Raw genomic sequence first — 22725 nt, 5'->3', positions numbered from 1 at the left:
TTATCACCTTATCATTAACAAAATTGATAAAATTGTTTATTATTATTATTATTATTATTATTATTATTATTATTATTATTATTATTATATTTTACATATTTTTTAAACATTTTTAATCATTAAAATAATTTAAAAATACATATAATTTTATTAAAAGTTACTTCTTTAATTACTACTAAGTAAAATAAATAAATAGAAATAAATAAAATACTCTAATAGTGACTTTAAAAAATAATAATGAGGATATTTAGTAATATTTTACTTTATAAAATTATAAAATAAATTTACATAATTTTTCATTAATTTTTTTTTTAACACTTAAGTTGTGAAGTGGTTGTCAACCATTGACAAGTGTATCATTACTCTTAAAATAAACGGCGTTATGACGTGGCATATTTCGAGTGGAAAGTAAACTCGCACAGCCCTAAACCCACCCGTGGTGGATTACGGCTCTCCTTCTCAAACAGCGGCTTCTGGAGTGGTATGGACCCTGAGAACCTCAGTCGGAGGTCTCATTTCCGTCGTATAAAACCCCGCTCTGTCTCTCTCTCTCTCTCCCCCCACAGTCTCAAACCCCTCAACTGGTATGAACGACTCTCGCTTTCCGTTCACTTCATCTGGCTTCCATATATTCTTAATTGCCTCTGCTCATGCAAATTCTTATGGGGTCTTTGTATCCTCCGTGAATGCCATTGGAGCCTGCAGGTAATTTGTGCTGATTAGTAATTGGATGAAAAGAATTCTAGGGCCCGAAGGGAGAGTTATGGCAGAAGGCACAGAAGTTGAAGAGCGATTGGATTTTGATGAGGATAATTCCATGGAAGAGATGGACGATGATATTGAAGAACAGATTGACGATAATGTTGAAGCACAGATAGACGATGATGTTGAAGCAGAACAAAAGGACTCTATAACCGAGATCAGTGGGAAAGATCAAGAAGCAGATAGAAGTCACATTGCCTCTGAATTCGTGGAAGATGAGGAAAAGCCAGCTTCTTCTGTTGATGAGGATGAGAAGGAGAAGCATGCTGAGCTACTTGCCCTTCCTCCCCATGGTTCTGAAGTTTTCATTGGTGGACTTCCTCGAGATGCCATCGAAGAAGATTTGAGGCATCTCTGTGAGCCAATTGGTGAAGTTGTTGAGGTTGGAACTGTATCCTCTTATGCTTATGACATTTTTTTTTTCCTTCCCTCCACTTGCCATCGGTATTTTCCGTAAGGATTTGATTTTATTATCGTTTCTCAGGTAAGATTAATAAAAGATAAGGAAACTGGCGATGCCAAGGGTTATGCTTTTATAGCTTTTAAAACAAAAGAGATTGCACAAAAGGCCATTGAAGAGATCCATAACAAAGAATTCAAGGTAATCGCGGTGCTTATTTTAAAATGCTTTATCTTTTGTTAGCCTGTTGTTGGTGGTATCTTTCATATGCTTTATCCCTGCAGGGTAAAAAATTAAGGTGTTCACTGTCTGAAACTAAGCACAGATTATTCCTTGGTAATGTTCCAAAGAGCTGGACCCAGGATGAGTTTAGAAAAGTCATTGAGGGGGTTGGCCCTGGAGTTGAGAGCATTGAGCTTATAAAGGTGAGCTTCAAATTGAGTATTGCTTTGACATTATCATATGTTTTGATAGTTGTAAGTGCTTATCTTGTGAACGACATTGCTTTGGATATTTTCAGGATCCTCAGAATCCAAGCAGAAATCGCGGTTTCGCTTTTGTTTTATATTACAATAATTCTTGTGCCAATTATTCGAGGCAGAATATGTCAAATGCGAATTTCAAGTTGGATGGCAACACCCCAACTGTCACCTGGGCTGATCCAAAGAGTGGACCTGATCATTCTGCTGCTTCTCAGGTACATCGGTTATATTAGAACAACCTAAATACCTTAAAAAAATTATTAAAATGCTTATAACTTACTATTTTTGTTCTGTGATTCATAGTTTACACATATTTTAAAATGTGAAAGGAGTGAGCTGATAAGCTAGCCAAATGTGATAGAAAGATTACATTGCCCTCATGATGTGGCACAGTCTGTTTTGTGCTCTGGATTCTTTTTGAAAGGTAATTTTGTTCAAAGCACAAAAGGGCGCAACCCATGTACATTGGAAGTACACATAGGAAATGCCCATCTATTGGGACAAAGAGAAAGAACACAATTCCATAAATTCTATAAAGTCACAGGAATGGAAACAATTGTGCACTGCCATCCATCCATAGAATTGAACATTTAATTCTTGGACCATCCTCTCACAATCTTCAAGCCTATTCTTGGGAATAAAATCTCTTATTACTTAAAAAAAAAAAAAAACAACAATCTTCAAAGTCTGAGCATTGCAGTCCTGCCGAAGACACCAAATTAGAAACAAGGGAACCATCTTCCAAACCTTAAAGAGATGTTATGGGTACTAATTGGAGTGCAGCAACAAGCTAGCAAATCCCCCGCCTGCCAAGGACCCTTTCAAACCCAATTGTGCAAGATATTGATGCCCCATGAATCCTTAGTCACCTCATAGTGAAGGGAAATATTATTGATGTTTACTCCACCCCCTTACACATACAACATCAATCCATTATTACAACTTTTTCTTCCTCAAATTATTCACTATTAAGATTTGTCCTGATGCAGTCAGCTAAATAAAGAATGTGGCCCTTGATGATGGCTTATTTTTCCAAATTCTTCCTAGGAAAAGAGAGGTTATCTTGAGGGAAGAGTGCAGGTAGAAATACTTGACAACAAAGATTTGTCTTTCAGTAGGAACCAGTAGATGTCATCAGCTCTGTCTCTTCTCTGAGCGAAAGAGTACAAACAAAGAACGAAGATATCATTCCTATTTTCCAATCATGTGCCGCTATAATAAAAATAACATTCCATTGAGGTTTATTCTCAGAGATATGTAGAAGTTCTGCCACTGACGCCTCTATGCAACAAGAGAGTCTATACAATGCCGAGGAAACTATCTTCAGGGGATTATTATCCCCACATCATATATCATGCCGGAATCTAATCTTTAACCCATCCGCTACCTTATACCAAAGGCAACGAGAGAAATCCTCCACCCTCTCCTGATGCTATTCCACACCCCCCACCTTGAACAGCCCGCTAATTTCATCTGAACACCAATCTTCCCTTCGGCTACTATTTATGACTTCTACCACCAATCTCAGATTGCCTCTTTTTCTGTGGCATAATGCCATAACCACTTTCCAAGAGAGCTTTGTTGAACAAGAACAAACTTCTGACCCCCAAGCCAATTGAAAAAGGAGTACTAATCCTTGATCACTTAACAAGGAGGTACTTGAATTCATGACCAAGTCCTTCCCTATGAAGTTTCTCAAGACTTTAAACAACACCCACGGGAAAGGGCAATAATAGAAAAAATAAAGTAATTTGGAAAATTGTAAAAAGGGTACTCTTGATGAATGACTTGCCCAGCCTTAGAGTGTCTTATATGTTTCAGATTTTTTTTTTGATAGGTAAGAGAAAATATTATTGATATGAATGAAAAAGGCATGAGCCATGTACACCGGAAGTGTACAGAAAAACACCTAAATACATTCTAGCTATGCTGAAACAAAGACAAAAAGTCATGAGCATTATCCCCATTTAGTACAATAGCCGAAAACCAAGACAGTAGAGTATGCAGAAAAAAATTCTTCAGCTCCACTCTTGTTCGTTCCTTATCCTCAAAACACCGGGCATTCCTCTCTAACCAAAGACACCACATGATACATAACGGAATCATCTTCCACGCCGCAGCCACCTGATGACAACCTTGCAACTTCCTCCAGCAACCCAACAGGTCCACAACCCTCAGGGGCATCACCCAAGGAACATCAATCCTTCGAAAAATCTCATCCCACAACTCCCTAGCTACCTCACAATGCAATAGCAGGTGATCCACAGATTCACCATTCTCTTTGCACATATAGCACCAATCTACCATGACACAACCCCTCTTCCTCAAATTATCCGTAGTCAAGATCTTCCCAAGAGTAGCACTCCAAATGAAAAAGGCAACTTTGGAAGGCACCCGGGACCTCCATATATTTTTCCAGGGAAACGGAATATGGTCCTATGTTGTCAAGATATTGTAATACGCCTTAACCGTGCATTTCTTATTATTAACCCTCCACTTCACTCTATCCCCCTGTGTCGTTGGCAAACCCTTGGAATATAGCAGGCTAAAAAGATCTGATACATAAGATAGTTCCCAATCATGAAAATTCCTATTAAAAAGAATATTCCATTGATGTGAGCCATGCGAAAAGAAGCGCATATCCACCACTGAAGCCTCCCTATTAGCTGCAAAACTATAAAGAGCCGGAAACGCCCTTTTCAAAGCCTGGTCTCCGCACCATACATCACGCCAAAAACTGATACGGTTGCCCTCACCTGCTACAAAACACATATTTTGTTCAAAACATGGCCACCCTTTCCTTATATACTTCCATAAACCCACACCATACCCCCCTCTCACTTCATTCGAACACCATCCACCCCAAGCCGCTCCATATTTAACATCGATAATTGTCTTCCACAAAGCTCCCCCTTCCGATTGATACCTCCACAACCATTTCCCCAATAAACCTTTATTAAAAGTTCTCAAATCACACACTCCCAACCCCCCCTGCTCGACTGGGGCACATACTGTCTTCCATTTAACCAAATGGAATTTCTTCTCCTCCCCTATACCCCCCCAAAGGAACGCCTTAAAAAGTTTCTCGATCCTATTCACCACCCCTACAGGCATAGGAAATAGGGAAAGATAATAAGTGGGCAGATTAGAAAGGGTACTCTTAATGAGAGTGAGACGACCACCTTTCGATAAATACATCCGTTTCCACCCAGCCAACCTTTTCTCGATCTTCTCCACTACCCCATTCCAAATAGCTCTAGCCTTGAAAGTTGCGCCCAATGGAAGGCCCAGATATGTCATCGGCAAAGCAGACACCTTACAATCCAAAAAGCTTGCTAAGCTGGGGGTATTAGAGACCGCACCCACTGGAACCATCTCAGACTTCCCAAGATTCACCCTGAGACCCGATACTGCTTCAAAACAACGTAGCAATGCTCGTATGGTTTGGATCTGATCAATATCCGCATCACAGAAAAGAAGAGTATCGTCTGCGAATAAAAGATGTGAAATGACAATAGAGTCACCCGTGCTATTGCCCACCTGATAACCCGATAAGAGACTACCCTCCACAGCCGCCTTTACCATCTGACTAAGGGCCTCCATGACTATAGCAAACAGCAGCAGAGATAATGGATCTCCTTGTCGCAAACCCCGAGAACTATTGAAGAACCCAACAGGTGATCCATTAACAAGCACTGAGAACCTTGCAGAAGAAATACAATGACTCATCCATGAAATCCACCTCTCACCAAATCCACACCTCCGTAGCAAATATAATAAGAAATCCCAGTTCACATGATCATACGCCTTTTCCATGTCTAATTTACAAAGAATACCTGGAACTCCCTCCCTCAACCTGTGATCTAAGCACTCATTAGCAATGAGCACTGAGTCCAGAATTTGTCTCCCACGAATAAAAGCATTTTGTGGCTTGGAGATAATCTGTTCCATCACAGGACTTAACCTGTTGGCCAGCACTTTCGAAATTATTTTGTATATTCCACTAACCAGACTTATAGGACGAAAATCCTCAATGATCGAAGCCCCTTGCTTCTTGGGAATGAGAGCAATAAAAGTTGCATTAAGAGATCTTTCAAACTTTTGAAAAGAATGAAATTCACTGAAGACCTGCATAACATCACCTTTCACTATGTCCCAGCAAGATTGAAAGAAACCCATAGAGAAGCCATCTGGACCAGGTGCTTTATCCTTCGCCATCCCAGAAATGACCTTGTACACCTCCTCTTCATCAAAAGGTCTCTCCATCACATACACACTCTGGGTGTCAATAGACTCAAACCGCAGTCCATCCAGCTCGGTACCTGAATGAAGAACCTCAATGGCATTACTCCGTATGGGCGATGGAACCTCAATGGCAATTGTTTCAGATTTATAATTTACAAATGTGATAAATCAATTTCTTTAATTGCAAAATTATAGTTATCTGTATATTTTTTTTTTGATAAGTAAATAAATTATATTATCAAAAGAATAGGCAATTGCCCGGTACAAAGTATAGTTTCCAACGCTACGTATGGGCGATGGACATCAGAAAATCATGTAGCTCTAGGCCATTAAAGTCAACCGCTATAGTCCAAATACAAAGAGTTCTAAAAAAGAAAACTTTCAATTCCTCCATCGATCTCTCTTTGTCTTCAAAGGTCCTTGCATTGCGTTCTTGCCATAAACACCACATGATGCATATGGGTATCATCTTCCACACCTCTCTTATCTGTTGATTGCCTCTCATATTTGTCCAGCTAGCCACTACTCCTGCCACCTTCTTAGGCATAACCCAAGCTAAGTCGATTCTGCCCAGCACCTCATTCCATAGCCCTCTTGCTATCTCGCAATGTATTAAGAGATGGTCCACCGATTCGCCCCCCTTCCTACACATACAACACCAATCTACGATGATCACCCTACGCTTCCTCAAGTTGTCAGTAGTAAGAATCTTGCCAAGGGATTCTATCCACACAAAAAACACAGCTTTGGGAGGCGCCTTATGTCTCCATAACTTTCTCCAAGGGAACTGAGCATGTGTCTCTTGAATAAGAGCCTTATAAAAAGAGCGCACTGAAAAAATACCTTTGGCTGCCGGTATCCACCATAGACTATCCTGTGAAATACTCGCTTCACTTGAATACAGAAGGCTATAAAAAGCTTCAAAACTGCTCATCTTCCAATCTTGTGCCGCCCTACTAAAGTTGATGTTCCATTGGATTTGCTCCCCAGATCTTACCCTTACTTCTGCTATCGAGGCTTCAGTCTCTCTTGCTACTCTAAATAGTGTAGGAAAAGATTCCTTTAGAGCAACATGGTCGCACCATGTGTCATACCAGAATTTTATGCGGTCTCCTTCTCCTAGACGAAAGCGGGTATGGCGTGAGAACACCTCCCACCCTCTTCTTATATGTTTCCACAAACCCACTCCGTTTGCTCCTCTCACTTCTTTTGTGCACCAACCCCCCCATAATTCCCCATATTTGCTCTCTATTACTGTCTTCCAAAGGGATTTGGGTTCCTTATGATACCGCCACAACCATTTACCTAGCAACGCCCGATTGAAGGTTTTCATATTTCTGATACCCAAACCCCCGTTCGAGATAGGGCTGCATACCTTTTCCCACTTAACCAAATGAAATTTGTGTTCCTCTCTCAATCCACCCCACAAAAAATCCCTTTGAAGTTTCTCCGGTCGGATTGCCACCTTTGCTAGAATAGGGAACAATGACAAGAAATAGGTAGGTAAATTCGATAGAGTACTCTTGATCAGTGTAATCCTTCCGCCTTTTGACAAGTATAATCTCTTCCAACCGGCTAGACGACTTTCCACTTTCTCTATAACTGAATTCCATATTGGAGCCGCTCTCGAAACCGTCCCTAACGGAAGCCCCAAATATGTCATGGGTAACACCACTGTCGTACAGCCCAAAATACTAGCCAACTGTCTGATACGTCGAACTCCTCCAATGGGTATCATCTCTGATTTTTGCAAATTAACCTTTAGTCCGGAAGTTGCTTCAAAGCAAAGTAGAAGAGCCTTCAGGACTCGAATCTGATAAGGATCTGGTTCGCAAAAGAAAAGAGTATCATCTGCAAACAACAAATGAGATATGTTAACTAGCCCCCTATTCGGAGAGCCAACCTTGAATCCAGCCACCAAACCATTCGCAACTAAGGCCGAGGACATTCTACTCAATGCCTCCATCACAATAACAAAGAGTAGTGGGGATAGCGGGTCTCCTTGTCTCAAACCTCGTGTGCTGCGGAAAAAACCAGTTGGACTTCCATTTATCAAGACTGAAAATTTTACTGTTGATATGCACCACCTAATCCACGAGCACCATCTCTCCCCGAAACCACATTTCCCCAACAAATCAAGAAGAAAGTCCCAGTTTACGTGATCATACGCCTTCTCCATATCTAACTTGCAAATGATCCCTGCCTCACCAGTTTTCAAACGACTATCAATGCATTCATTAGCAATAAGAACTGCATCTAGGATTTGTCTATCCTTTACAAAAGCATTTTGAGGCTTCGAAATAAGTTTGCCCACTACCTCACTCAAACGGTTCGCTAACACCTTTGATAATATCTTGTATACCCCATTTACTAAGCTAATAGGTCGGAACTCCTTCACCTCCTCTGCCCCCACCTTCTTTGGAATTAGTGCAAGAAAAGTAGCATTGAGGCTTTTTTCAAATCTCCCCTTTGAGTAGAACTCCTGGAACACCTTCATTAGATCTTCTTTTAATACAGCCCAACAAGTTTGAAAAAAACCCATCGAAAAACCGTCAGGGCCCGGTGCCTTATCTTTTGCCATTTTTCTCACAACTTCATAAACCTCCGTCTCCTCAAATGCCCTCTCCAGTCGATCTACCTGATTAGTTTCAATGGACTCAAACCCAAGCCCCTCAAGTTTAGGCCTCCATCCCACCAGTTCAGAAAGTAATTGCTCATAGAACTCAACTACATGGTTGTTTATTACTAGCTCTTCCCTACATTCCACTCCCTCTATTTTCAGCATCTCAATGTTGTTGTATCTCCTATGTGAGTTGGCTACTCTGTGGAAAAACTTAGTGCTTCGGTCACCTTCCTTCAACCATAACACTCTTGACTTTTGCCGCCAAGATGTCTCTTCTAAAACTATAATACGTTCCAATTCTGCTTCCAGCCCCAATTTTAGAGCTATTTCTTCCTGAGTTAATGACCGTGCTTCTTGAATCCTTTCCAGCCCTTGAATCTCCATTTCCTTGCTTTTTTTGCGCTCCTCTATATCACCAAAAGACTGCCTATTCCACTCCATTAAGTCTTTTTTTAAGGCTTTCAATTTACCCGCAAAAATAAAACTGGGAGTACCTTGCAACTGATATGATGTCCACCATTGCCCTACCTTTTCCTCAAAACCTTCCGCTTTTAGCCACAAGTTTTCAAATTTGAAATACCTACGCCTCCTTTGTACTCCTCCACCATCCAACATAATAGGCCAGTGATCCGAGCACATACGAGGTAATCTCTTTTGCCACACGTCCGGGAAGTGACTCTCCCATTCCGGTGAAATAAGGAATCTATCTATTCTAGACCATGTCTGATTGTTAGACCACGTACAAGCGCCCCCTGCTAATGGTAAATCCACCAGATTCAAGTCAAAAATGCACTCCGAAAATTCTGTCATAGCTGGCTTGCTTCTTCTATTCCCAAAACTCTCAGTTATGAAACCTGTTACGTTGAAATCTCCGCCTATAACCCATGATAAATCCCACCAGCTGTGCACACCAGCCAACTCTTCCCACAACAATCTTCTTTCTTGGTCTAAGTTAGGACCATAAACCCCTGCAAAAGCCCACATGAAATCATCTGCCACACTTCTAAAAGAGCAGGCCACCGAATACATCCCTATGAACTCTTCCGTTTTCTCCACCACTCTTTTATCCCACATCACCAAAACACCACCCGATGCCCCCTTGGCTGCTAAGTATACCCAATCTACATACGTGCAACTCCATATACTTCGCACCAAATTTCGATTTATAAGTTTCAACTTTGTTTCTTGTAAACACACTATGTCCGCCTTCCACTCCCGTAACAAATGTCTGATTTGTAGACGCTTGCTGACCTCGTTCAACCCACGGACATTCTACGATACAATTTTTGGTTTCACTTGGAATGTGCCAAACCTTTCCCTTTAGACCTATCCTTGCTTGCACTCCCCTCCGAATTCATAGACCAATTCAACCTCCTCAGCTCTCTTTGCTTTTTTGATTCTACTTTCTTATATTCTTGATGGCCTGTTTCGATTACTGTAAGTAAGGCCATAAATTGCTCCTCATAGCCTTCACATTTCAATCCCACCAAGTTCTGAATATCCTTTACCGTATTGAACACCCAATCTGAAATCTTAGGCTGCACTGGACACATGAAGTTTAGAGGTATTGGTTCTCCCTCTTCTACCTGCGCTGCAACCACTCCTTGTTCAAAAGCAATTTCTTCTTCTGAATGTGCGTACATGTCTGCCTCCCCCCCTGATTTTCTTCTCTACGTGAAGTGTCCTCAACCAGCGACAAATCTTCCACCCCCATAAGTTCTAAACAGTCCTGTAAAGGCCTTGAAATCATCTCCTCTTGAAAACCCTGAGAATACACACTGTCCGAGTTTAGAAGAGGTTCATCCACCTCTGCCGGCGCTCCTAATGCCCCCAAACTCTGATTGGAGAGGTTCTCCACCACTTCCGACGCCTCCAGGCCTACCATCGGCAGAGTCTGTCCCTTTTCCGGCGGCAGAAACACTCCTGTTGCTCTCGGCGACATCCTTTTCTCCTCTATCTCATTTTTCCGGCCACCCCACACCGGCAGACCATCATCGGAGAGGACTACCGTAGTCGCCGGCGGCGTCTGTCCCTCCGGCGTCAACCCCGGCACTGGTACCAGGCGCCGTTGCTCCTCCGTCGAAACTGGCTCTGCCGTGCGAGCCCTAAGGGGGCTGGACACAGGCACGAGAGCCCTGGACCCGGGCTCGAGAGCCCTTGACCCGGGCCCGAGGACACTGGGCTGGGCACCCGTGTCTTTTGCTGGGCCCTGGATCGGCCCATGCAGCTGACCTTTCCTTCCAGCTTGCCCGGCTGCTCTCAGGGCCTGGTCACTTGGCCTATTGTGGCCTGAAATCTGCTTCCATTAAGAACTTATTAAAATGCCCTTCCCTTTGTTATTGGGCCTCTGATCTTGGCCCGGCCTTTTCCCTCCCAGATCATCCTCCCTTTCCTTATAACTCCTGACCAACTTCCTCATTTCGGACATCTCTCCTTGCAGTTGCCATATCTGCCTCTGCATTTCTTCCATCCTCCAGCCCACGCCTCTGTCACCTGTCCTGTCAGCTACCGTGTATCGTACTCCATGAGGAGCTCGAGACCTTAGCCTGTCAGAATTTTCCCCACCATCCCTCCTCCCATCTCGGGTCAGAACCTCCTTGTATGTCCTCAGCTCTTCCACCTTCTTCCATGGCTGCTCTCCACCATGCATGGCAGCACCCCTTCCCCTTCCTTCCTGAACTGACTCCCCCAACACTTCCCTCATTTTCCTCCATCCTCTACTCCTTTCCCCTTCGGGTATGATAATAGAATTTTTCCTTCCACCCTCCCGAAACACCGACACCACTACAAACCGACCCCTACCATTGGAGCATCTCTGTGCAAGTAATCTACGCTGCCCCTCCCTGATGGTGCTGTAAACTTCTTTTTGCTCACCATTTAAACATACTTCCAAAGCCTTTCTAAGCCACTGGACCGAGTTCTCATCCATCCATACCTCCTGCTCATTCTTCCACCCTCTCTCAATGATACGCAGCTGTCTTCCATCCTTAGCAAGGATGAACAACTTTGATTCTATGACAAGTTCTCTCACAAAACCCATTCAAGCTAAAAGAACGTTACTTCATCACCATTAACATCCCTAAGATAGTAACAGCGATGGAGTTTTTTTAATTTTTTGCCAAGAGAGAATCGCCAATGTACGGAGAGAAAAATGAAACTATTGCTGGCCCCTCGCAATTTTTGGTTATCTGTATATACACATGTATATAATTATGTACATATGTATATATACATATATAATTACTTAGGCACCTTTCATACACTGATATGAATCTATAAAAACTATGAGTACCAAAAAAAAACTGTTCATTGACTTGAATCAATTTCGCTTGACAATTTGTGAACTATAATAGCATGTAATCATAGTCCATAGCAAGATGATTGAAATAAAATAGGATCAATAAGACAGAAGTTTTGTTGAAGGTTGGATATTAGACGGGGAATTTTGGTCATGAATAGTCTTTCATTGCAACTTGTTAAACTAAAGTACCTAGTGGTCACCGACTAATAATGATTTACTCGTATCAAGCTCATTCAAATGCTTAGTGCTTAGTCAACAACCTGCCTTTACGGCTCTTTACTCCATTAGTGTTCATCTTTTGTTAGTAGGAGGACGAGTGGATTCATCAATTTGGTACATGCACAGACACACATGCATACACACATTGACAATCTACCATTATGGCTCTTCATATTTTGATTCTCATCTATCTTGGTTTGGTAGGTCAAAAGGATTCACCAATTTAGTAAACGCACGCATGCTCTTGTGCACACACACCTAGAGGTCAATTACATTTTTCCCTTGTAGATTACCATCCCATAGTCACTTACTCCCTAAACTTTGATTCGATGGAAATGAGACCTCTTGGGAGAAAAAATAATATGACTGCTAATTTGATGGAAATGTGTAAGAAGATAGACATTAAAAATAAGCATTGTGCTATGTTGGTAGGGCTTCTGCATGACGAGGTAGTTTTAGCATCACTTAGGGCCTGTTTGAGGTTGCGTTAGAAGTCTTAAAAATTGCTTAAATAGTCATAAAAGCTCTTTAATGTAAAATTTGGACCTTGGTTGTTTGGGTGTTACATATTATAGTATTTTTAAATCTCAAATAAGCCAAAACGTACGTATGAGGACCTCAAATGTGTTTTTTTGGATAAACCAGAATGCATTTCTACTTCAGAAAGCACTTTTTTAATTTATTTCCAAACAAATATAATATGTTTGAAACTACTTTAAACATATGATTACCAAATAGTAAAAAGTTTTTTAATGGCAAAACTTATTACTAAAGCTACAAGTTATAAGTCCTAAAGTTATAAGCTATTTTTCTCATCACAATCCCAAACATGCACTTAATAGATGGATTAGGAGATACTTATAAGAAAGAAAAAGAAAGATGGCTTGTGAGGCCTTTTGGATGTTTTCTGAGAATGTAATGAGGTTGATGGATTAGTTGTTTTGGCTTTGTTAATTATTTGGTTTTCACTACTGTTAAAGTTAATGGGGTTTTTTTTGGCAAAAGGAGAGCAACTGACTTTGAAATTTTAAATTGGGGTTTGAGTTGCACGAAATCAAAATTTAGGGGGTAAATGACATTGGGATGGAAGAAGGGGATGTAAATGTATGTTTGGATGGTAAAAGTTGGGAACTTTTATGAATAGTGAAGAAATGGAGATGAGAAGAAGGTTTTATAGGTTTTTGTGTAAATGTGCTTGGGCGTTGATACAGTGTTTGAATGCTCATCTATGAAATAAAAAGTAAATAAAGTGTATAAGATGTAAATAAAGAGAGAGTCACAGAGATTTACATGGTTCGGCAGAAAAGCATACGTCCACGGGTCGTTTGAGAGCAAAATCCACTATGTTTGATAGTTTACATTTTCTCATGGCTTCACATAGCTCTCAATACAATGGAGAAAATAGGGTTGAGGAGAGGTTGAAGAAGATGTCATCCCTGTAGAAATCTAGAGAGGGGAGAGCCACTAATCTGCCTTGATTTGTTGAGATTCCCTCTTTTATAAAGATCTCCTTCCTTCTTTGGAGTTGTTCAGTCCTACTAACCATATGCCACTTTCATCAGTCAACTTTCCTTGTCTTTATCTCTTTCTTTTATTATTAACAATGGTCTTCCAATGGGCTGTACTATAGTTCATTTCAAATCCAACGCCACTTTAAAAATATGTTTAAATATGAATTTATGTAATACTTTTTTCATATTTATTATTTAAAAACAAAAGAGAGAAAAGGAAAGGAAAATCAAGGTGGCCAACAGGCAGCTCGATTTGAACCGCCCACAAGAGTGGCCACCGTCGGTCGCCACCTGGGTGGCCCAGATCGGGTAGCCACCGGATCGTTTTCCACCCATGGGCAGTTGATGGTGGCCTTGTGGTGATTGTGAATGCTGGGCCAGTTTGTTTTAATAATTAATGTGTTTTTATATTAAAATAATAGATTTTTAATGAGAAAGGGAAATAGGTTGAGATGAGGAGTTATATATGTTTGGGAAGAGGTTGGGAAAATTTTTTTACTGTAAATAAAAATCTACTCTACTGTATACCAATATTACCCGTTGCCAAACATGGCCCATCAATTTTCTTTTCCTCAAGCTCTAACCTGGTGATCCGTGGTCCTGCCATCGACGTGGCAAGATCATGCATGAGGTTATGCCCAAAGTGGATGATCTAAATAGACACTATAGCATAGGGCAAGAATAATTTACTGGATGATCTAAGTAGACACTATAGCATCCCATGCACTTTTGTGTAAAAGTTGCTGAGACCGTATTCTACCTTTCACTGCCTATAGCTACTTAACAAATAGAAGTGCCTGATCTTACAAAATAATGTTATTTGTTTTGACATTCTCAGGTTAAGGCTCTTTATGTCAAAAACATTCCCGAGAACACTAGTACTGAAAAACTGAAGGAGCTATTTCAGCAGCATGGGGAACTTACAAAAGTGGTTATGCCACCTGGAAAAGCTGGTGGCAAACGGGATTTTGGGTTCATCCATTATGCTGAAAGGTCAAGTGCATTGAAGGCTGTTAAAGATGCAGAGAAATATGAAATTGATGGTACTTTTTTAATACATATTTGGGTCATGTTTGTGGAAACTCAAAGACTGCCACATAACCTCATCTATTTTCTGTTAAATCTAGTAAATGTTGGTACACGATTTTCTTCTTCTTCTTCTTCTTCTTCTTTTTTGTCTTGTAATAGACAAATGTACAGCTGATTCTTACTTGACATAAATATCAGGGTCAATTTTTTGTTGGGCCAATTCACCAATTCCAATACATTCCAAATAGAGCTTCAATTGAAAAATAAATAAACTAATTAAAAATGAATGTCATATGTAGACTTCAAAATCATAGATATCTAGGGATAGTCTATGACAATAGAGTGAACAGAATGAAGGGCGTATGATGTTATACGTTTCAAGACAAAGAATGTAATGTTTTCATGATTTAGGACATGACTGGAATGATTGGATCAAATGCCAATCTCATGGTTCAAGTGTACGCTGTTAGCTTATATTCTTTTTGTAAACTAGAAAAATGTAGTGACTTATTTACTCGGTTAATCAAAGCCTGGTTACTGTTATGATAGATTACAATTTATGGAACCTTATGCGTATTAAAGTTTAAATCTTGAACAAGTGAAAGTATCATAATGGTTTTGGCAGAGGTATTTCTGTTGATGTCAAATAACTAATGAAGGCTGGTTTCATCTACTCGTTTTTTATTTCTTGTAATTAGATGTGATTGTGCCATGTTAATAACTTCAGAGTTATTTAATGAACCGTGCTTTGAACTTTCTTTGCTTTCTTTTTTTCATATCGATGAGTCCATCAGTAACTTTTTCAGAGGGATTTGAACTGCAGGCCAAGTATTGGATGTTGCACTTGCTAAACCTCAATCTGATAAAAAGTCAGATGCTACTCATCCCTATAATGTCATGCCTCATCCAAACCATCTTTCACATTCTGGGTATGGTGGTTTTGCCAGTAATCAATATGCCTCTCTAGGGGCTGGGTATGGTGTTGGCACTGGTTTTCAGCAGGTATTTGCATTGATTTGTATGTATGTTCACATAGTCTATCTACTGGTTGAAACCATCTCATGGATTTGCACACATGAACAGCCAGTGATATATGGTAGGGGTCCCACGCCAGCAGGAATGCATATGGTTCCGATGGTTTTACCAGATGGCCGAATTGGTTTTGTTCTGTAAGTTGCCATTATATTCAGAAAGCGATTTTAACTCCAATCATTAGAATTTAAACAACTCGTTTTCTGAATTTTGGGTTTTCTGTAGTCAGCAGCCTGCCGCACAGATACCACCTCCCCGGCCTCGTAGAATTGATCGAAGCAATGCTCCAAGTCCAAGCAGACCACCCGCTCGACCACAAGGTAGTGGCAATGATGAAGGCAATCGTGGCAGAAGGTACCGACCCTATTAGTGGTAAGAGGACAGGCAAGATGTTTTTTCCGGAAAGCAACTTGTTGTAGTGTAAATGACCTCATGAATCAAATAATACAAACCCCCCTCCCCCCCCCCCGCCCCCCCCCCCCCCCCCCCCCCCAAACAACAACTCCTTTCTGGTATAGTAGGGGAAAGAAAGAGATGTAGAACTAGGAAGTGTGAGGTATTCTACAAATATTGGTGCCTCAGCGCAGGTAGATGATAACTAACTTTTGCTGCGTGTAATGCCTTTTCTTGGCAGCATTTTTTTTTTTTTTTTAACAGCTGACAATTGTTGCCTTTTTGCCAGAGCCATAAAGACACTATCGATATTCGTCTATGTCCAACTCAGTTTCTTCATATCTTTACTTTGTGGCTGCCGAAGTTGGATTTGGTAAGGGAACAAGCAGCGGTTTTGTCTAGATTCTTTTTGTGTCCGGTTTTCAGCGGGCAGGACCCTACTTAGAGCACTGGCATTGACTTAGCCAAATGCCAGTGGAGCTATAAATTTAGTTAGTATCATCAACATTTAGGCTACATTGGATTAGTCAAACTAAAGGCATCCACCATATGAGCTACAGTAAATCCATCCCACAAGTCAAATATGACTTGCACTGTAGTAAAGTCGTGTTTTTTATTATTTCCTAGAAACCCTGTGCACGGGCATTTCTTTCTCGTGGCTCATTCTTGTTCTCTCCTCTCCGACACGGCTCCTTCTCTCCTCTCCCACATGGCTCCTTCTCCTTCTTTCTGTCGGTGCGTCAGAGCTCTTTCCCACGGCTTCTGCTTCATAGCATCTATCCTTGGCAGTAATTTCCCGCATCCCACAGCTCCTGCTTCAGAGCTTCTCTCCAGATTTGATCCCAGCAACAGGGTAACATCCCAAATCCTACCACTCGATCTCTGTTCCTTTTTGCTCGCTTTCTTTGTGTTTCAATTGCAATATTTTTTTTGGTCAGATCTAATTTCTTCTCCAACTTTTTTTTGAACCATGGTAGTGTGTGATCAGAAATTTTTTTTGCTTTGATTTGGTTGGTGTTGCTTCGCTGTGGAATAAAAATGATAGTGGATCTGATTTTATTATGGGATTTATAAAACTTTTTACTTATTTACTAAACCTCAATCGCACTGCCCCTGAGTTGGAAATGGAATAGTTTATCTTTCTGGTAATGCCTTCGCTGTAAAACTTCAACCTTGCTTTGAGCTATTTTCATTTCTGTTATTTGGGTTAGGAAGGAAGAATGAGCTATTTTTATTATTTTAGATGAATAAGCTATTTTGATTTCTGTTATTTTGCTATGGATGAATGAGCTATTTTTGTTGAGCCACGAATTTCAAGGGTTGAGCCTTGAGGCAGTTTCTGTAGCCTTGCTTTGATCCCAGAAAGGCTATTTTTCCTTTCTCTGCTTTGATCCCAGAAAGGCATTTTTCCTTTCTCTGCTTCTCACCAAGAGATGGTGTTGGTTTGATTTAAAAGGTAATCCTAAATGGCATAAGTTACAGGTTTCTCTTGTGACACTTCCATCCCTGGCCATTTGCTTTGTCTGGGAAATGGACCAGAGGTAAAAAAACTGAAAGAATGGATGTGCAAGGAACAGACCATTGAGATTAAAATCATCCATAGAGATTTAATCATCCATTGAGATTTAATCATCAATTGATTCGTGCTAATGATTCTATACTTGGTTTCCTTATTATATAGATCATTAATGTTAAGGGTTTTACCTCCTAAAGAGTCTCTATTGACATCATTGTAATCAATCGAAAGTTCACAGAATAATATCCTAATTAAAAAAACAATCATGAAATACTCAGTGGTGCATGAAAAACAATCATCTATGTGGTGCATGAAAACAATAATAAATGCAAATATTCATTCAGTAGCATTTAATCATTCAGTTTCTGCTATGGTTTTAGTAGCTGGGCAGCAACTATGTGAAGAGGAAGGGCTGTATTGACACAGATGGGCTGGGCAGCAACTATTGCCTCTGCTATTTTGTAGTTTTTTGTTCTGTTTGAAGGCTGGAGCTAACCCTCATTAGGAAAAATTGTGCTTTTTTCTTATAAAGCAGAAGTTGTTGCTGTTCTTTTCTCTTTCAAGTTGCTCATTTGCGTTAGAATAATACTATATACAGTTGTGGAGTGTGTAAGTATCATGCAGCCGCTTTAAAAAAGAATGGGGTCTATTATTAAAAAATTAATTTGTTTTCATATGGGTTCCGTATTTATTCACTTTTTCAATGTGACTACATGGCGCTTGCGTACTCACGACCACAACTATCTTTTTTTTTTTTTTTTTTTTTGCTTTAAGCATTCTTGATTTCTCCTTTTTGAGCCTCATTGGTTTCCTTTTTGTATGGTTTAAGGTTCTATTTGCTTCATTCAGTTGCTTATCAATTCATTACTTGATAAAACAAAAATATTTGCTTATGACTTTTAACATTCGGTTTTTTTTTGGCCCTTTTTGTGGTAGGATTCTATTAGTTACTCCTTAAAGCGATCATTGTTGCTCAATCCCTAATGAATGCAATTACAAATTTTTGCCAAGGCTTTTGCTTCTCTAGGAGGATTTGGGAATTAAAACTATAAAGGCATTAGAGATGTTCTTGTTTCAGTTTTTCATGGGATAGTAGCGTTTTCCTGATGTAGAGGACAGCATATATGAAGTAGTTAGATGGTGCCACATAGATGAAGCACAGCAATGATATTTATTATTAAAAATAAATAAATAATAGTATTGTATTATTGTAGAGAGTGCAATTACGGAGTTCAGATTTTGAGTGATTAGCCCATAGTCAAAAATTGACATATTAGCCGAACTTAACTTTTTAGAATAGCTAATCCAATGGCAATGTTTGGCACATATAAGGGTACTTGGCTATGTTTAGTTAGTAAGGTAATCTGTAATCATCTCAAATGAACTCATTACTATTCATTATTATTTACAAATGATTTATTATATTTTATTATTTTTTTAATATTATTTACATATCATCTAAAATCAGTTCAAAATCCAATCGTAATCTAATGAGCGCTTATGCATACTTAAAAGTTCTGACATGGTTGCTGCTTGTTCCATTTCTAGCTTGTCGTGATCATTGATTCCGGTTTTTCCTCCCTAGTGTTTAGAAACTACTTAGCATTTTCTATATTTTTAATACCACTGGTTGGGAAATTTCCCAGCCTTTTGATACACCTTTTTAAGTTGCCAAAAATGTGTGCTGTGCTCATTCAACGTTTGTTATTTATTTATTATTAATCGCAAAATAGTACTACGATTTTAATAATTTTACGTATTGAAGCGTAAGTTTTCAGTTTTTTACCAAATTAGTACTTCAACTTTAAAATCTCAGACTTGGGTGCTTTTGTCAATCTTTCGTTAGATAATTAACAAGATATTGTCACGTTACGTGTCAATCTTTGATTGACTGACTTGCCATATTAAGTCACCTAATTACAATGTAGATTAAAATTCATAGATCAGTTTTATAAAAGTTGAAAACCTAAGCATAGATTTGTAAGCATTCCAAGTGCTTCCTCTCAAATTCCTTATGCTTAACAACGATTTTGGTTCATCATCCTCACACATGTTCTTAGCTTGGGTTTTACCATTGAGGACGATATCATTTCATCCTATACAAGCTATACAGAAGGAAAAAATCTTATTATTATTGAGATAACATCAAGGAATCCAAATCACACAAGCCAATCTAAGACGCATATTGCACACATAAGTTACAGAGCAAAACATTTCTTTTTCTTTTTTTAACAAGTAAAGAAATTTATCAGTAGCAAGTCTTGAACAGAAAACATTTGCCCATCTTTACCTGCCGGTGAAACATCAGACTTAAGAGAAAGACAAAGATAAGCCTATCGAACAAACTTAGACACAACAGAAAGAAAGAGGATAAATGCTTTAATGACAGATTTTACCGAAATATACTCATAAGTTAATAAGATGGACGTGATAAGTTAAATTGTAAAATTATTTTTCTTATAAAGTAAATTTAACGAATGTAAAACAGCATCATAGATGATAACTAAACTTTATTTTTCTGGAATCTCTTCGGTCATCCTTAAGAAAGAAAGGTGATATAAGTTATGAACAGCCCACTAATTCACTAACATAGGTGCACCAAATGCGTCAGCAGCCTGCCAGCATGTTAGATTGCGGATGAACTTTTTAAAAAGGATGCTCAATCCGAGAATCCTTAACAGGTTTCTCCCCAGCCAAACAGCAGAGAGAAGTAGAATTTCAATCTTGAAAAGGTCGTGCAAATTGATTTTCAGAAAACTGGAACAAAAGGGTCTCCTGTATTGTAGATACGATACCCATTACATGAATTTGATAAATTAATTGATTTACAATGAGCAGAAAGAGAGAGACCTTAACATCTCAATGGGTCTCAGAAAGCTCCTGAAGACGCTTCTCCAGCTCCTCTAACCTCACACCCCACTCACTCTTAACGCACAACGGCCGCACGTTCCTATAATCCACATTCACCTCTTCACTGTGATTGCTGGATGACACACCTTTCTTCTTCTTCTTCTTCTTGGATTTCTTATTTTCACTCATCTCGTTTTTCTGAGCGGCTGCTTTCTGCAGAGCCCAAAGCACATCCGACCCACTTATCTGCCCTCCTCCATCTTCTTGTTCTTGTTTTCGCTGATTTGAGATTGGATAGGGGGAGGCGTTGGGATGACTTGAAGTGAGAGCCGTGAAGATGGTGCGGCCAAGGCCTTTGACGTCTTTGGGTGGCTTGGAGCGAAAGCGCGGTGGTCGAGAGTCGGCTAAGATGGAGGGAGTGGAAGGGGTGAGAGGGAGGAGATATGGTCTAGCTGTGGTTGGGGACACAACCCACATGGCTTCTTCACTTCGGGTCTGTTTCAGGTTTCGGTATGGGCACAATGGGATTGCATTCATTTGCAATTTTGCACCAACTCATGAGAGTAGCAGAGGTTGGCTTGAGCCCCGGCCCAATGTCTTCTTGGTAATTTTTCCTTTAATAAATTTAACGAAATTTTGCCCAGACAACCTTGTACTCGGGTTTTTCGTTTTTTTCATTTATTAATAAATGGGACACATGAAGAAGTTAGAAGTCTGGGTACTTGTAAGATATTTTTTCAGATACTGTTACTCAATCTTATCATTTTGTTCGGTCAAAATTACAATTAGTACTTTTGTATTATTTTTTTTTTCTTTTAAATGTTTTTTAAAAATATTTAATATTTAAAAAAATTATAAATTCATTAATAGTCATTTCTTTGACTATTAAGAAAAATATTTTAAAGATAAAATAAAATACACGAAGGATTAAAATTAGAAGCAAAACTACATGCCACATGGCATTTTTCTTTTTGCTTTTTTTTTTTTTAGCAATAAACGTATGTGGTATGCATTTATTAGAAGAATAATATTATCTACTAGATAATTATCTCACTTTAAAATTACTTTATAAATGTGATACTCTATATAAATCTTAATATAATTTCTTAAGTTTCTTTAAAAAAATAAGTTTAAAAGCTGATGGATAATGCTACATCTTTACAGTAAAATAAAAGTATAAGATAATTGTGCAGTGGGTAAAATTTTCTCTATTAGAAGTAGGACGCTTCGTCCTTTTTTTCTGCCCATCAACTTTAACAAAAACCGTGCGTATCAATTAATTAGTAAAGATTGGCATGTGGAAAGTTTTTTTTATAATATTTTTAAAAAATTTATAAATATATTTTATAAACAAACTCTAATAATTTCATTCATCAAATGTTAAACATTGCAACGTTAGCATTCAAGATAATCAATAATGAAATCAAATATGAAGCACTCGTGACAGGACTTTCTATAGTTGTCAAGATAGGGTCAATCGAGATAGAAGCAAAATCCGACTTGCAGGTAGTAGTAAATCAAGTATTGGGCCTATACGCGGCAAAAGGGAAAAAATTGAAAAAGTATCTAGTACGAGTCTGGAAGGCACGCGACCCTTTCTTGTATTTCAATATAACTCAGATATCAAGGGTGGACAATGAAGTGGCAGATATGTTGACACGTACTGTATCAAGAATGGAGTAGACACCTCTCCCATGGCGAGTCGAGAGGAGAATCATAGAGGTCTCAACTATTGGGAAAGAAGAAGGTGTCTTGGGCTCCAATATCCTAGAGTGGGCGAATAGTGTGGTCGAGTACCTAAACAAAGGAAAGTTACCAGAGAAAAATGATGAGGCAAGGAAGATAAGGAGAAAGGCAGTAAGGTTCATACTCATTGATAGAGTCATTTATAAAAGGGCTTTCTCAACCCAGTTATTGCGGTGTATTTCCCTACAAGAGGCGCAGTATATCTTGATAGAAATATATGAAAGAATATGCAGAAACCATTCTCGTAAAAAGACCTTAGCCAGAAAGGCAGTAAGGGTAGGATACTATTGGCCCAACACATTAAAGGATGCTCGAGAATTCACTAAGAGGTGTGTCAAATGCCAAACGTATGCGCTAGTACCGCACGCTCCTCCAAAGGGGTTAACATCTATGACAGCACCATGGCCACCGTGATAAGGTTTTTGTGAAAAAATGTAGTTTGTAGATTCGGAATCCTGCAAAGTATAGAGTAAGACAATGGGTGCCAGTTTGACTCTAACCATTACAGAGAATGGTGCGCGGAGTTGAAGATTAAGCTGAAGTACTCCTCACTAGGCCACCCTCAAGCGAACAGGCAAGCAGAATCAACAAATAAGGCATTACTCTCAATTTTGAA

The 22725-nt window shown here is 39.5% G+C and overlaps 2 protein-coding genes across 10 annotated transcripts; one reads left to right on the top strand and one right to left on the bottom strand.

Moving 5' to 3' along the window:
- The first annotated feature begins 425 nt into the window (after positions 1-425).
- LOC122311831 (heterogeneous nuclear ribonucleoprotein Q-like) lies at positions 426-20160 on the top strand. Of its 8 annotated transcripts, XR_006242885.1 has the most exons (10): positions 454-1144; positions 1247-1363; positions 1447-1587; positions 1683-1859; positions 14382-14586; positions 15396-15574; positions 15656-15741; positions 15830-15976; positions 16742-16850; positions 18450-20160. XR_006242885.1 is itself a non-coding variant. In XM_043126549.1 (9 exons), exons 2-9 carry the CDS (start codon positions 731-733, stop codon positions 15972-15974), a joined length of 1464 nt encoding a protein of 487 aa, XP_042982483.1. In that variant the 5' UTR covers positions 426-584; positions 706-730; the 3' UTR covers positions 15975-16338. The 8 variants fall into 8 exon arrangements, 7 of the variants coding, with proteins under 7 accessions (XP_042982483.1, XP_042982528.1, XP_042982536.1 ...); XM_043126549.1 differs by lacking the exons at positions 16742-16850; positions 18450-20160 and having other exon boundaries at positions 426-584; positions 706-1144; positions 15830-16338; XM_043126594.1 differs by lacking the exon at positions 16742-16850.
- Positions 19626-20951, bottom strand: LOC122311857. 2 transcript variants are annotated; one of them, XM_043126627.1, is made up of 2 exons: positions 20364-20951; positions 19626-19803 (listed from the first exon to the last, which is right to left on the bottom strand). In XM_043126627.1, exon 1 carries the CDS (start codon positions 20898-20900, stop codon positions 20373-20375), a length of 528 nt encoding a protein of 175 aa, XP_042982561.1. In that variant the 5' UTR covers positions 20901-20951; the 3' UTR covers positions 19626-19803; positions 20364-20372. The 2 variants fall into 2 exon arrangements, with proteins under 2 accessions (XP_042982561.1, XP_042982554.1); XM_043126620.1 differs by lacking the exon at positions 19626-19803 and adding an exon at positions 20230-20288.
- Between the last annotated feature and the right edge of the window lie 1774 nt (positions 20952-22725).

Source organism: Carya illinoinensis, chromosome 1, assembly GCF_018687715.1.
Source record: "Carya illinoinensis cultivar Pawnee chromosome 1, C.illinoinensisPawnee_v1, whole genome shotgun sequence".
Classification (NCBI taxonomy): domain Eukaryota; kingdom Viridiplantae; phylum Streptophyta; class Magnoliopsida; order Fagales; family Juglandaceae; genus Carya; species Carya illinoinensis.
This window is presented reverse-complemented; position numbering and strand designations above follow the sequence as displayed.